The 16443-nt window shown below is 46.4% G+C and overlaps 1 protein-coding gene across 1 annotated transcript; it reads left to right on the forward strand.

Moving 5' to 3' along the window:
• The first annotated feature begins 11473 nt into the window (after nucleotides 1–11473).
• Nucleotides 11474–15670, forward strand: MYC (MYC proto-oncogene, bHLH transcription factor). Its single transcript, XM_088457895.1, has 3 exons — nucleotides 11474–11623; nucleotides 12942–13642; nucleotides 14170–15670. The coding sequence occupies exons 2-3, from the start codon at nucleotides 12964–12966 to the stop codon at nucleotides 14763–14765; spliced, it is 1275 nt and encodes a 424-aa protein (XP_088314021.1). The 5' UTR covers nucleotides 11474–11623; nucleotides 12942–12963; the 3' UTR covers nucleotides 14766–15670.
• The last annotated feature ends 773 nt before the right edge of the window (nucleotides 15671–16443 follow it).

Consider the following 16443-nt stretch of genomic DNA (forward strand, 5'->3'; position numbering starts at 1 on the left):
GGAACTTGGAGTGAAAATAAGCCGCAATCTGAGGCCGGGTTAAGCATAGGGGGTAGTGGAGAGCGAGAGACCCCTGCCCCAGTGATTGATCAGTCCAAAATACTAGTTTTAAATAATACCCTATTTCAAGAATAATTCCATCTATACTTTTACTGAGGTTTTGGAACAATGATGGCTCAATAACGGTATTGGAGCCTGAGGTTTGCTCATTTTATAACACTTAGGGGTATATTTACTAAAGTGTGGGTTTTTAGAAGTGGAGATGTTGCCCATAGCAACCAATAGGATTCTGGCTATTATCTTCTAGAAGGTGCTAGATGAATGTTAAGTAGAATCTGATTGGTTGCTATGGGCAACATCTCCACTTCTAAACACTCTCACTTTAGTAACTATACCTCCTAGGAAGGGGATTCTCTATTTGGCACAGGTATACTGGAAACTTATTTAAAATACCATAGTGTGACCTGTATTACATCATTTGATTTATTTTTTGTAAATGGTTAGTATTACTGCCTTACAGCACTGAGGTCGTAGGTTCACTTCCCACTACGGCCCTAACTGTGCGGAGTTTGTATTTTCTCCCTGTGCCTGCGTGGGTTTCCTCTGGGTGCTCCGGATTCCTCCCACACTCCAAAAATATACTGGTAGGTTAATTGGCTCCCAACAAAAATGAATCCTAGTGCGTATGTACATGTACATGTGGTAGGGAATAGAGATTGTAAGCTCCACTGGGGCAGGGACTGATGTGAATGGCCAGATCTTCTCTGTAAAGCGCTGTGGAATATGTGTGCGCTATATAAATAACTGATAATAAATAATAATAAGAATCAATAAATGCTCTCTGAGGTGTAATTTGGCCTTGGATATGGAGCAAAAAGATTGAATACAAAAGCAGAGTTTCCATTTGTGATTTGCCATTATTTCACCTCAAACCCCTTCACGTTGATCTTTGAAGAGCACTAAGGGTCTATGTACTAAGCAGTGTTAGGAGACAGAGTGAAAAGTGATAAGGTGGCAGCCAATCAGCTCCCAACTGTCATCTCACAGGCTGTGTTTGAAAAATGACAGTTGGGAGCTGATTGGCCCCTCAGAGTCCGTCCAACTTTACTGACCAATATTATTACAATTACAGCTGATTTTTATTTTATTTTTTCATAGAATTGACCAAGCAAAAATCTGCCATTTCCTACCAAAATACCGAATGAGGGGAAAAATTATTAGCCAAACTACAATATTACACTAACCCAAGTGACTCTGGAAACAAAAAAATATATATATTTTTATTCTTTCATAGATTGACTTTGGCAGCGTCTTCCCCTTTAACATTAATGAATTCAGAGATGTGCACTAACCTGATAGTTAGCGCATATCCAGAGCCAGCCATAGGTATAGACAAACTAAGCAAATGCCTAGGGGCATCCAAGCCCTCCTAGGGCCGGTGGAGGTTAGGTGCAGGCATGGCCAGGGCACCTGCTGCCGGCTGGGCAGATACTCTGGCAACTGCTACTGCATAGCGTCCATGATCGGAGCTCACCTGACAGATCCGAGTGGGCCTGGCAGCACCAAACAGTAAGCGGGCAGCGGCGGAACAGCTGGCAGCAATTTGCGGGGGTGGGGCAACTGGACAGCAGCTAGTGGTTAGCGCCGGGTTGGCTCTGGGGCGTCACACAATCAGAATGAGCTTCTGCGCATGGGCATAGGCTCATTCAGGACTATAAGTAAATGGTCGCGGGAGGGCTGCTGCATCATGGGCCTTTGCGGAGCTCGGAGTAGTGAGTCACACCTCACGGCTCTGGGCTCCGCCTCCAGCAGTCATCACACATGGTTGCGGCAGGGTTGCCTACCCTCTCAATTCGGCCGGGAGCCTCCCGACAATCAGGTACAGCTCCCGGCCCACCGGAAAGACAGGCAAGCCTCCCCCCGACCACCCCCACCCGCGATTAACTGTTAAACCCCCGCAGCGGGGGGGGGGGCAGTGATGCAATTCACGCTGAATCGTGTCATTTTGGTCCCACCCCCTGCTTCACAATGCCTGCATTATCGGCATTGTCTAGCAGGGCGGGGCCAAAACGACACGATCGTGTGACCCCATCCCCGTCACGCCCACAAATGGCAGTCATCTGCCCGGCCACGCCCCCTGTTGCCAGCCACGCCCCCCCCTTCCCTGCCGATCTGGCTGCTCCCTCCTGTAAGGAGCAGCCAGAAAGTCGGCAACTATGAGCTGTGGCCTGTCAGCCTGAGACGGGAAAAGCAGGTCCGCCACCAGCGACTTGCTGTACCCTGAGTCGGACGGCTCTGCAGGCTGCGCTCAAGCAAAGTAAGTTTGGAACCGGGAGAGGGCCGGGGTGTTGTGGTGCTCACTGCTGGGATAGGGGTGGTGGGTGAGGGTGGATGCTGACACAGAGCTGTGCTGGGATAGGGGGGTGCTGGGTGAGGGCCCCTTCCGTGAGGCCACACCCCTTTTCAGGATCCCACAGGGAGGGGGGCACCACCCAAAATTTTGCCTAGGGCACTAATTTAGCTAGGGCCAGCTCTGCGCACATCTCCTATAGTGCCGGTCTTATCATTATTATTATCTAATTCTATGAACTGCAACAAGTTAGAGTACAAATGACACTATAATGGATTGAGAAAGAAGTTTCTGCAATGAACTCGGATTTGTACATAGGAGCAACAGCTAGGTGGCGCCAATATATAACATAAAGCAGGGGCCATAGATCTCATGGTGAAATTGGTGCAGGCGTGAGACATATATAAGAAAGGACATTTTCTCATTTTTATTTCCCTGCAGCCCAATTATTTGTGCAGTTCCTGATCCAACTAAAACCATCCGGCAAAAATTAAAAAACTCTTAACAGCTCATTTAACAGTCACAACTCAGTAAGCGCTGTAATCATACATTCCTGATTCTAAGTTGTACGCAATACCGAATGCGGATGGATTGAGCTCTTTACCAAAGGCATCGAGGGCTGTATGCGCATCTTTATGTACTTACTAGCGACTGAAAGTCATGCACAAAATGTGTTCAGGATGCCGGTTGACCTACAGTATAAACCTACATAATCCAGATTCTTTTCCCCACCAATACTTTCCAGATTATTAGTTTATTAACGGCCCTAAGGGCCTCATTTAACAACAAGTCTTAATACCGGCATCACATTTCGTTTATTATCGCAGTGATACTAATGAATAGGCCATCGGTATTTAACATTATTTACCTCTCTCCGGCGAGGGTCAGCGATGTCCCCCTCCTCAGCGGCATCCTCAGCTGTTTCTGGCTGCCTGTGACGGGCTGCTGTGTCATGTGCATGTGCGACGATGAATCTTTCACCCGTCGGGGACCCGGCAATGCCAGGAAGGTTTCGCTGAGGCAGGAAAGTGTGTGCTGGGTCCCCAGTGCCGGCGAGTGCTAAAGGGGTTAAGGGCCTGATTCAGAGCTGAACGATCTGACCAGAGCGCTCGCTCTGAATCAGGGCCCTCCTACCTGTTTTTGGAGCGTCCTCATGGACGCTTGCATAGCTGTGGGTTACCACCCACAGCTTATGCGAGCGTCCATGATGATGGTCGCGATGGTCAAAGACCATGGCGACCATCGGGCTTGCGACGAGACCCTGCGGTAGGGTCTCGCTGCTGCAAGCCCAGGAGTGACTTTGGCTCTATCAGAGCCAAAGTCACTCCCACTGACATCACTACTGATGTCAGTGGGGCCGGCTTGAGACAGTAGGCGTTCCCATGGGAACGCCTCCGTCTGGCTGTCACGCCCCCGGCACGCCCACCAAAGGGGGCGTGCTGTCAGTCACCATCGACAGCACGCCCCCTTTGGTGCGAGACCCCGAGCTACGTATTTCTCGTTGCTCGCCGGGTCTCGCACATGCGCACGACGGAGCTCCCTCTGCCGTGCGCATGCGCAGTCTCCCAACATCGACCCGCTTGCGAGCGAACTTTGCTCGCGAGCGGGTCTGAATGACCCCCTAAGTCTTGTTGTTAAATGGGGCCCTAAAGTTCTGCTGGATGTGGCCCATTGCACCAAGCCTATAAACTATAAGCTATAAGGAAGATATTTAACAATAAGATATATTCAACAAAGTAACAACAACAAAAAATAATGAAATGGTTATCGTCATAGCTTAAATGTTTTTATTGGACCACTTACTTCCAGAGCAACTGTCAGTCATAAACAGACTCCATCCCTGCAAATAATTTCTAACATGAACTGGGTTCCTGCCTCTTCCTTTTATTTGCACCACTGGTGTCTACTCTTAATATTATTATTAGTCATATTTGAGATGCATGTGCTTGTGCAGGAAATATATCAGTTGCAGTGGAATAAAACCAATAGGAAATCAGGACACTTTCATCAGGTTTTTATTTAGCTATTCGGCAAAAGATTATAAAAAAAAAAAATCAATGGGTGCACTGAGGGCCTGATTCAGACCCGCTTGTGCGCATGCGCGAGACCCGGACAGCGACGGGCAAGCCGTCGCTATGGGTCTCGCTACAAAGGGGGCGTGCTGTCAATGGTGAGTGACAGCACGCCCCCTTTGGTGGGCGTGCCGAGGGCGTGGCTGGGAATGCTTACCGTCTGGGGCCGGCCCCACTGACATCACAAGTGATGTCAGTGGGAGTGCCTTCGGCTCTGATAGAGCCAAAAGCACTCCAGGGCTTGCGGCCACGAGACCCTACCACAAGGGTCTCGTCTCAAGCCCGATGACCATCTTCCTGGCCGCTCGCTATAGCTGTGGGTGGTCACCCACAGCTATACGAGCAGCCAGGAGGACGGCCCTGATTCAGAGCGAGCATTCTGTCAGAGCGTCCGGCTCTGAATCAGGGCCTTAGTGCGGGGAGCATAATAAGAGACAGCATTGATGTGGATGACCCAACGTGATATGCGGAGATACTACACAGCAAGCATATCCCAGTGCAGGGCTTCTGTCCAAATGTGCAGTTCTGCCACCAGTAATAATGTACATACTGTAGCCAGGATGAGGTGGTGATGACACTGGATTCCTGTAGCAGTGTTGATGTCAATCTACAGAATGCCTGTAACAGGCGGTGAAGGAAGGTTTGTCCTTAAAGGGATATTGCCTGGCAGTATTAGCTTCTTAAATCAATACATGGTTTGTAGCCTTTTCCTATCTCTATGTTTAAAAAATCCTTTAAATGTTATCGCTTGGTAAACAGAAACGCAGAATCTACCATCATCTGCGAGGAAATGTGCACCTCTATGGTTTAACGCGCAGAGTAAACCCCACTGGTTGAATTGGCCGGCACGGGTAATTAGACATGGGATAAACCCAGTGGCGAATTAGATTCCCCTCTTAAGGTACATATCCACTACACGATATAAATGAACGATTGAATGATAACTGCACAGTATAATGGACGATTGAACGATAACGATGTCGGTATTGTTCAATAGTTCATTAGTCGTGTAGTGGATATGCGGCTTTACACATGCAAAATCGGGACAAAATAAGTCACGCTCCCAATCCATGCAAACCTCGCCCTCATTTGTTTAGCAAGGCTCATGTTAAGGAAAACCCCACCCACTTACACACAGAACCTCCCACCTCTTTCCAGCTCCACAATTCGGAGCTGTCCCGCAAAAATCGGAATAGCTGGGAGGCAATGTGTTACAGCAAGCCTTGCCTTAAGTGGATGGTGCACACTGTAACATTCCGTGAGAGAAGGGGGGAGATATATGAAACATTATTTGCAATAAAATGATAGCTGGAAGCTGATTGGTTACTATTGGTAACTTCTCCACATGTTCTCTTTAGATGTTAGATACATCAACTCTAAGGGCTTTTTTTTCTTTTCTTACACACTTCCTGCAACTGAAAAAGCCCTACCAGTTATAGGACCCTCTAAATCATTATCCATGTGCAAGGGCAGGGGGTGCATTTCCACATTTGGCTGGGGGCACTCCTTACTCTGCTCTCAAAACAACAGACATGCCAAAAGTCCGTCGCAAGCGCCCACTGCACATATCCTGGCTCGGAACGCGTCCTTGGGGCAGTGTGGGCCTTCTGGGGGGGGGGGGGTGACCTGGCATTGCCCCCCCCCACACTGCCACCTTCTACCCCTTACCTTCACTGTGTTCCAACCTTGTTCCCATGTGATTATTCCATAACATAAAACACTAATATGAATTCACAACTTTAAAGTCTGTTACAGATAGGAAACAAGCTGTTCCGGCACTTCAGCTGTCTCTGCGAAAGGGGAAATGAAAGTGGAATCGGATATGGAATGAGGGGGGGGTCAGTCAAGGATGGGGGGACATGAAGCACAAGGAGGAAGCACGGTTAGAGGGTATGAGTGATGTGTGGTTGCTGTTATTACAGTAGGGAGATATCAGTGGAGGCCACAGCCTCAATTCTGCACAGGGGCCCCCGGCCCAGGGTATCCTATGCCCCCAGCTGGTCAGAGATGACTAAATGCACTGCAGCATATATTGTGGAGGGGGTTTGAATGAAAGTGCTTTCAACCAACACATGAGATAGAGATTTTTGGATTCTTTCCTATGCTTCAGACAGGTCGCCTAAGGTGGTGACACAGAGTAATCTGTCAGGGGTCACAGTCGCTGACGAGTTAACCCCGTCACAGAGACCTGCAAGAGAGGTCTTAGGACATTACTCTAATGTAGATTTCAAATGTTTTCGCAGGAAAAACAATTCAGAAAAATAAAGGGGACCGAGATGAAAAATCTGATTATAAAGTTCCGCACTGATCAACATGAAAGATTAATTCAAAATGGGGGAAAAAATTGTATTGTTCAAATTAGTTATAATAATTATTTAGGAAACAATAAGAATGCTTATGAAATGGTGTAGTACAACTAGTTATATAAGAAGTCAATGAACCGGTGATGTCACTGGTTCCTAGTGATGTGATTGGCTATAATCATATATTATTGGTGCACTCAAAGGGGCTACCTTCACTGATGGGCCGGACCTTACTATAGCCTTTAGATTCTATTGGCCATAACTTGATACAATGGTGTACAGGATCCCCCCCAACATGAGCCCTACCACCCGACACCAAATGTCCTCCTCCCAGACTTCCCACATAAATCACGTCTGCTGTAAAGCTGGGTGCACATTAGACGCTATTACGGCCGATCTGAAGGATTGGTCCAACATATCGTCAAAATCGGCTAATGTGTATGCTCTATGTCAGCCACTGCGCGCTCCCGTTTGGTCGTCGGTCGCACCGTCAGGTGGGCCCTACATCTGGTAATGCAACTGACGAGCCCAAGCAGCGGGTTGTGGATGCTGCCGACATGTCCGGCGGTCGGGCACCAGATCGTGTAATGTGTACCAGCCGCCCGATATGTCGGCCCGTCGCCCGTTCAGTTGTCCGCTGCATCGCTGAGTACACACATCGTTAAGTGTGTACCCAGCTTTACCAGGGTTGAATTCATTATCTGATGTTTTTAGAAATTCCACCTGCAGCAGCAAACTAAAGTTCGGAAGCATAGGATATTGGACCAAGTGAATTTTAATTAATATCACACAAGACATTATGAAAAGGAAGCAAATATATGTATATTGGCAACTGCTACCAGATTGAGACTAGGATCATTAATAAATGAAGACATGTATACTGACATTTGGTGGTGCACTTCTTAAAAGAAAACCATATGTTATTAGATGTACAATGTAATTAACACTTGTAAATTGCATTATTAATTGGTGACAACAGGCACACCTAGTATGAATGCTTTAATTCTCTTTTTAAATAATAAATAATTACAGTGATTTTATATATATATATATCCACATAGGGATGTAATGAGTATACTGGCGGACGGGATGCCGGCCATCGAAATCCCGATGTTGGAAGCCCAACCTGGGACTAAAGATAGGCATCGAAATCCAAAGTCTTTCTAAATCCCGATGCCGGAATCTCGACAGCTGCCATCCCGATCAAAGGTACACCAGGGCGTCTTAGCTATTAGCCGCGCGGGGGGGGGGAGGGATTAGGTTTAGGCACCACAGCGGAGTTAGGGTTAGGCTTTATGGGGGGGAAGGTTAGGCACCACTGGGGGGGTTAGGGTTAGGCACTAAGGGAGGATGGTTAGGTTTAGGAACCAAGGGGGGATGGTTAGGTTTAGGCACTAACGGAAAGGGATAGGGTTAAGGTGCGGGGTGGGTTAGGGTGTAAGAAAGGGTTAGGGTGCAAGACAGGAGGGTTAGGGGAGAAGGGGGAGGGTTAGTATACTTACCCGACCTCTGTCGGGACCCCGAGCATCTGCATTTTGACAGTAGGGGGTAAATTTGAGAGTTGTTAGAAGTGAGTTTTAGAGAGTTGTTGCCCATAGCAACCAATCAGATTCTAGCTATTGTCTTCTAGAAGGTGCTAGTTAAATGTTAAGTAGAATCTGATTGGTTGCTATGGGCAACATCTCTTCTAAAACTCACTTCTAATAACTCTCAGTTTAGTAAATTTAGCCCTCGGCATCCCGTCTGCCTGTATTTTATGCCCAACCCTATATATTATATATAGTGCATGTACAATGATGGAAACTAGATATCATTTCTCTAAAGAGTCTCTCATTGCACTGCGTGCTCCTTCTTATTTCATGTTTAGGAGTGTAATTTGGAAACTGTCCTGGAATGATAATGGAACAGTTTTAACAGCCGCCCCTCCTTACCCTAAATTACCTCAGCCATGAAGTGACTGCAATCATTCATTATAATGTTGCAGGGAAGAAGCTTCCTAGTCCCTCTTTCCACCAAAGGAGGGCGCTGTTGCTGCATGCAACTGTCATAGGAGTGGTTCACATTAAAAAAAAAAACTAAAACCCATTACAGCAAATGATGCGAATTTCTCTCCCTTGCACACAATGAAAGATTTCCAGCAGCTCCCAGGGGCTTTATGTGAGCTGAAATGCAGTGTTTTAGACCTATGCTGCATAAACCACATGAAGAATAACCAACGTATCCTGGCAAGGCTGTGGGATGACCTGTCAGTGTGGATGGAGGAAGCTGCATTCTGCTCTCAGATCCTCTTTTTGTTTCCTAATTCAGAAATAATTGTCCTTTTTAAACACAAACTGCGCTGCATTCCTGCTCAGCTATTTTATGAATGGAGCCTGCAGTGACAGGGGTGGGTCTATGGTGTTCTGCCCTCTGCAATTACATGACACAAATGGGAGCCTATTATACAGGCAAGACGAGCGTGCTAACTAAGGGTTAATAATTCCCAAATCAAGTATAAAAAAAATCTAGAGCACGGGGTCTAAATGAAGGATTATAACCCTATAGTTACCTGACAAACATGTCACACATGCACCTTATACCTGGGGCAGCACAGACGGTGTAATGGTTAGCATTACTGCCTCACAGTACTGAGGTCATAGGTTCGATTCCCACCATGGCCCTAACTGAGTGGAGTTTGTATATTCTCCCTGTGCTTGCGTGTGTTTCCTCCCACACTTCAAAAATGTACTGCTAGGTTAATTGGCTCCCAACAAAAATGAACCCTAATGTGTGCGCATGTGGTAGGGAATATAGAGTGTAAGCTCCACTGGGGCAGGGACTGATGTGAATGGCCAAATATGTAAAGTGCTGTGGAATATGTGTGTGCTATATAAATAACTGGTAATAAATAAATATCCCATGTCACACATGCATGTAATATCGTGTACAGTGTAAAGGTGATTAGATAATTATATCTATGCATGTTCTGAGTTTTATAATATCCAACAACAGATGTAAAATGTATGTTGCATAAAATCATATAATATTCCCCAATGGGGATTGTAACACTATGGAAAACTCTATCTGTCTGTCTGTTCCATATGCATTTATCTATCATATCATGTCTATCTATCTATCTCATATCTATCCATAGGCAAACGCAGGGGGGGGGGTTCCGTCTGCCTGGAAACTCCCCTCCCCAGCCCACACCATGACCACAATAGAAATAGTAATATAATAGAATGTTACTAGTGCTGTATGTTCTTCTCAGTATAACAAATGAAGTAATTAGCACCACCTGTGGATCTTTTAACATGTATTAGCCAGTAATAATAACCTGTGCACCAACTAGGAGATCTGGAAAACATTCACTGTTAAGGATGTGCTGCTATAGAGCCCAATACATATATGTCCAGGGCAGCGCTAGGTTCCTCTGCTGCTCCCCCAGACTTGCTGTAATGCTCTGGAATGGTGCCTACATCTAAAATAAAACCATTCAGATCAGGCAGGATGGCCCTACTGCCGCATTTAATGAGTTACTGTGATCGCTGGTCCTCTATATGCTGGACTTATGACACACAATACACTTTGCATGACGCATAGTAAAGCTGGTTAAGTGCTAATTCTACCCTCTGCATGGACTGGCCACACTCACTATAAAAACAGGCATTTGGAAACCCCCCTCTAGAAATCCTGTGTTTGTCACTGCTTGCTAGCTAGCTAGCTAGCTAGCTAGCTATCTGCAGCACAGATGGTGTAATGGTTAGCGTTACTGCCTCACAGCAATGAGGTCATGGGTTCACTTCCCACCATGGCCCTAACTGTGCGGAGTTTGTATAATTCTCCCTGTGCCTGGGTTTCCTCCCACACTCCAAAAATATAATTGGCTCCCAACAAAAATTTACCCTGGTATGTATGTGATAGGGAATATAGGTGCCCTGATGTGAATGACCAAATATTCTCTGTAAAGCGCTGCGGATTATGTGTGCGCTATATAAATAGCTGGTAATAAATTATCTATCTCTGGTTACATGTATCTATTATAATGTACTATAAACATGTTAGACAATGACAATGACAGCTCCATGCACCGACACCACAAGTGAATAAGGAAGGGGGTAGAAAGCAACATACCTCCCCTCCCCAGGGGAGTGACAGCGCAGGGAATCTTAGTGCCCCCTATAGTTCCCACCGCCCAGCCACAAGGGGTCTCCGCCTCTGATCCTGCTGCTGAGACAGTCACTGGAGTCTGGACACAGAGCCCGGTCACTTCCAGTCACTGTGCATCTTAGTAACTCAGAGAGATCCGGATCATGACCTCACTATTACCTAATGTTACCCGGCAGCCAAGGAGGGATAACAGTGCCTCCCCCCCCCCATTATGGTATATGCTGCTGGTAGATTGTAGTATGTATATATACATTAAGCATGGGGGGGGGGTGTACTCCAAATATAATAAGCATGTGTATAGTGATACTATGTTGCACTGTACTGGTACTGTTACATTTGGTAATCTATGCTGTTCTAGGTGTATTCCGATAAACATATACAGTGTCTCGGCAGCTGCAGTGGGACAACAAGGCTCAGCAAAGCTGCGGCAGTACATGATGACAGCCCGGCAATGAATGAGTTACGTTTACTATGGCCCCGCCCCCCACGCACAGCCCCCTGCAGCTAGCTCCGCCTCCCCACACACAGCTCCCAGCAAACGGCGCCGCCCCTCCGATTTGGCGCGAAGTGGGCCGGCTGCGGCTATATAAGAGGGCTGTGGCAGCGTTGGCGCTTGCGTTGGGAGGCGGCGGCCGGACAGACAGGTCGGACGGGAAAGCGCTGTGTGCCGGCAGCGGCGTCTGGGCTGGGATTACCGCTCTGTCCTCCGCAGGGATATTACCGGGAATTGCTGTGCCTGAGATTGCAGGGTAAGCCGCTCCCTGACTCCGCTGCAATTGCTGTTTCATGTCTCCTGGACTGTGCCGGTGCTGGGAGCTGTCAGTGCCCGGCAGGGGTGGATGTGGGGGGGGGAGGTCATAGGGTGCCTGTCCGGGGATCTGCCTGGTGGGCTGAGCTCTCACTATTGTTGCTGGGGTGGGCTCACTATACTGCTGCTTGGGGGGCTTCTATCGCTGGGATCTGTCAGACTTGGGGCATCCTGGCTGGGTGGGCTGCAGTAGCCTGTGATCAGGGTCCTGATGCTGATGGTCAGGTTATACTGGTGACATGTCAGGGTTGGGTGTCAGTGTATGGGGGGCTGCTATTGTGGTGGGTGTCTGTGTATGGGGGGCTGCAATTGGGGTGGGTGTTGGTGTATAGGGGGCAGCTAATGGGGGTGCTTGTCAGTGTATGGGGTTTTGCTCCTGGGGTGGTTCAATGTGTATGTGGGGCTTCTCCTGTGTGGGTGTCATTGTGTGGGGGTAGAGGGCAGTGGTAACCTTTGTGATCAATATGCCATGCTGCAGTGATAAGTGAATTCTGTAGAACTCTATACTGGGGATCTGTCAGAGTTCTTGTATTATGGTCTTTGGCTATTGCTGAGTTCCTAAGTAGCTGTCACTGCCTGGGTAAGGTGGTGGGTTATGGCTGTGTGATGCCTAGCTACAGTATCATTGACCTATGCTGGGAGCTGCTGGTCTGATGTGTGCAGTTCTATCCTACAGAGGGTGGGTGTGGGCTGCAAATGTGCTGTGGGGGCATTCTCCTGCTGAGCTGTCATAGTTGCTGGGTTCTTGTGAGGTACTGTTATTGCTGGGAGGAGGTGGAGGGGCCTCTGGCATGGTCAGAGGGACTGTGCGGTCTGTGCCCTACCAGCGCTGCCCATGTCTGTGTCGCATTGACTGTTCTGTCTGGTTGCCGGTATAGCAGACTGTAGCTAGTGTATGTGGCTCTCCAGAGCCGGTGTAGTATTGCGGTGCTGAGCTCCATGTGATTACCCGGCTGCAGCCCCTCCTCCCTTTACCCCCCCTCCTTCTTGCACAGCCGGCATTTTCCTGGAAGCTGCCTGTCTGACACTCAGCTCTTTGTTCCCGGGGAAAGTTTGAGTCTGCAATATGTCACTACCTTGTTAGATGCACCCTAAATACCTTTATATAGTGTGGAAAGGGCTATTGTGACAGGTCGTCCTTTGTTAGTTTATTGTGGCGTCTCCCTGGATGTGTCAGGTCTACAGGATTCATGATTTCGGGAGATGCTGTTGAATGCTTTGATGATTCCATCCAGTCTAACCACATGTTGTTCTTGCAGGTCACAAGCAACACTGTACAACATGCCTTTGAACACCAACTTCCAGAGCCGGAATTACGACCTAGAGTACGACACTATGCAGCCCTTTTTCTACTTTGAGGAGGATGAGAATTTTTACCAACAGCAGTACAACAGTCTGCAGCCTCCAGCCCCAAGTGAGGACATCTGGAAGAAGTTTGAGCTCTTACCCACCCCGCCACGGTCCCCCAGCCGTAGGTCCAGCCTGTCCAGCCTCTTTCCATCTACTGATAAGCTGGAGTTGGTCACTGAGTTCCTGGGAGGGGACATGGTGAATCAAAGCTTCATCTGTGATCAGGTTGACGAGGCGTTTGTGAAGTCCATCATCATCCAGGATTGTATGTGGAGTGGCTTCTCTGCAGCAGCCAAACTGGAGAAAGTGGTGTCGGAGAAGCTGGCATCTTACCAGGCTTCTAGGAAGGAGAACGCTGTGTCCTCCCAAGCCCCAAACCAACAGCAGCAAAGCCCACAAAAGCCCCATTCCTGCCAGGGTAACCTCAGCCCCATAGGAACCAGTAGGACCAGCACTGGATTCTTGCAGGACCCAAGTACTGATTGCATAGACCCGTCTATGGTCTTTCCTTACCCGTTGAATGATACAATTTCCAAAGTTGACTCTCCGTGCATGGATCAAGAGATCGTTCTGGATACACCACCCATTAGCAGCAGCAGCTCAGAATCTGGTAAGAAGACTGGCCACCTGGCCTTTTAACATGATACAGAACCGCAGTACTAGATCTAATAATGTGCAAGTTTAACATGTATCCAGTAGTCATGTAATTCATGGCTGGGGGGGTGTTAATTGTGGGGTTGGGTTCGTCTGCTGCATGAATTCTAGAGTTCCTGGTCTGTTTTGTGATCTGTCACAGCTGTTAGGAGCTGTCCCCTTATCTTGGAGATCTGCAGCACTGCAGTGGTGGGTGTGGTTTTGGGTGGAAGTGCAGGCAAAATATATACAGCATGCTTTCTAAGAATGCTATGCACAGTGACCTGTGTCTGGCTTTGCTGGATTTTGTTTTAAAGAGTTAAATCTGTTTTGAGCTCTGCTACAATGTTTATAACTCATATAGATGGGGGGGGGGGTGTGTGTATATGTGTATGTATGTGTGTATATATATATATATATATATATATATATATATATATATATATATATATATATATACTCTAATTTTCAAATAACTAATATATATTTTCTTTTTTTTAACAGAAGAGGAACAGGATGAGGATGAGGAAGATGATGATGATGATGACGAGGAGGAGGAGGAAGAGGAGGAGATTGATGTTGTAACAGTAGAAAAGCGGTACCCAGCATCCAAGAGGAACGAATCTTACTCCCACCAGTCCCGAACTCATCACAGTCCGCTAGTCCTGAAAAGGTGTCACGTCCCCATTCACCAACACAACTATGCAGCGTCTCCCTCGACCAAAATGGACTCTCCCTCTTCCAAAAAAGCCAAGCTGGAAAGCAACAGCAGAGTTCTCAAACAGCTCAGTAACCACCGCAAGTGTTCCAGCCCCCGATCGTCGGACAGCGAGGAGAACGACAAGAGGCGGACGCACAATGTTCTGGAGCGCCAGAGGCGGAACGAACTGAAAATGAGCTTTTTCGCTCTCAGAGACCAGATACCAGAGGTAGCCAATAACGAAAAAGCCCCCAAAGTAGTCATCCTTAAAAAGGCAACAGAGTACGTCATCTCCATGCAGGAGGATGAGAGGCGACTCATACGAGAAACTGAACAGTTAAAACTCAAAAAAGAACAATTAAAACAGAAGCTTAAACAGCTAAAGAACTTGAGTTTTTGAGTTTCTACAAACGTAAACTATAAAGACTTAAGAGACTGTGACAGTCTATTTCAAGGTTGTCTTGAATCCTACAAAAATTTGTAGAGTATTGACAAAATGCATGCAAAGGATGGAAACTACACAACCTTGGCTAGATCTTCAACAGATTTTGCCAGCACCTTAATACTGCCTCAATATATGAATGGGTATACGGGATAAATGGAACTTTTCTTGTGTTTATTTGCCTGGGGATGCAAATTTTGTTTGTTTTTACATATCTTTGTATTTAAAACCTTTATTTTTCTTATAAACAGATTCCTGAAGTTTGGCTCTGAATAGTTTAAAAAATATATATATACATCATTGCTGACGTGTATAATATCCTTAACAAAATCTTTATAGAAATACTTGTATTAATATTCACTGCTAACAACTGGCGAACGAAAGCAAAGTCTTAACGCCTCTGCTTGTTTCCTACCGTTATGCCTTTTTGATTAAACTTTTTTGGTATTGTTAATATTTAAATATTATCTTATGAAAGTTGTCCTCGGTATTTCCGTATTGGATCCAACATTGCAAATTCTGAAGACCTGATGAAGAAGACTGACCAACATGTAATTTATAAATGATTTCATGTGATGCCAACTTCCCTTCCTCTAAATACGGCCTGGGAAACTAGGCGATCCTTGTGGGGGGGATGGTAAGGGGAAGGGGCTAACAATTGGGTTTGTTCTCCTCTATACGGATTTCTCTTAATGATATTATGACATGCTGGTGGTCAAAAAAATTCATCAATATTTCTTACAAGGCTTGTTTGCTTAAATTAAACTATGTTGGGCTGAGCCCAGACTGATATAGTAGCCTTTACGTGGCAAGCTGTTTAGAATAAGCTTCAGAAAAAGAATAATAAAAAAAAAAAGTTTAAATGATTTGGTTGGCATTTTTATGGTCTAAAATGCAAAGTTACATTAAATAGTTTTAATAAAATGTGGAGTTATGGTGTAGGCCAGTGGTTCTCAACTCCAGACCTTAATTCCCACCAACAGGTCATGTTTTGTGGGTTTCTTTTACCATGCACAGGTGATGTAATCTATTTTACTGGGTCAGTAATTATCCCACCTGCTTCTAGAGAAATCCTGAAAGCATGGCCTTATGGGCAAACTTGACTGAGGTTGATATCCACTGGCGTTAGACCACTTTTTCCTAAATTTGGACCTCAAAGCCCCCTAACATACCTGGTTTTAAGGAAATCCATCCTTTTCTCAAAGCTTACTGTAGTACTACAGTAACTGCATTAGTATCTGTACTCAAGCATGTCTCCTTAAAGCCTGGATTGTAAAGGGTCTTGAGCACAGAGTTTGGGGAGCTCTGGTGTTGGAACACTAGTATATGTAGCATGATGTAGTCTTGTATGCAAAATTTGTCCTACACAGGCTGGATCCAATCATCTCAAGTCAAAGACTTTGACATTAGATCAACAGTACTTGGATGTTTAAAATGTAACTGGTTTGGGTGCAATAATTATAAGTGATATGGTCTATTGGTATAAGTGGGCAAAGCAATGAATATGTATGTCCTGATGGGGTGATGTATTGGGGGAAACTGGCTTAGTATTATTTACTTTAAAGAAAGCCAAACTTTTATTTTTGTAAGGAGCCTTAGTTCTGCAGATGTTTCACTGATCACCCCTGACCTTGCC

This window comes from Taudactylus pleione, unplaced genomic scaffold (assembly GCF_031769625.1).
Source record: "Taudactylus pleione unplaced genomic scaffold, aTauple2 ptg000791l, whole genome shotgun sequence".
Classification (NCBI taxonomy): Eukaryota; Metazoa; Chordata; class Amphibia; order Anura; family Myobatrachidae; genus Taudactylus; species Taudactylus pleione.

Coding starts and splice junctions, on each gene's coding strand:
- MYC (XM_088457895.1), top strand. CDS start 12,964: ATGCCTTTGAACACCAACTTCCAGAGCCGGAATTACGACCTAGAGTAC. Junction 13,643..14,169: donor CAGCAGCAGCTCAGAATCTG/GTAAGAAGACTG, acceptor TTTTTTTAACAG/AAGAGGAACAGGATGAGGAT.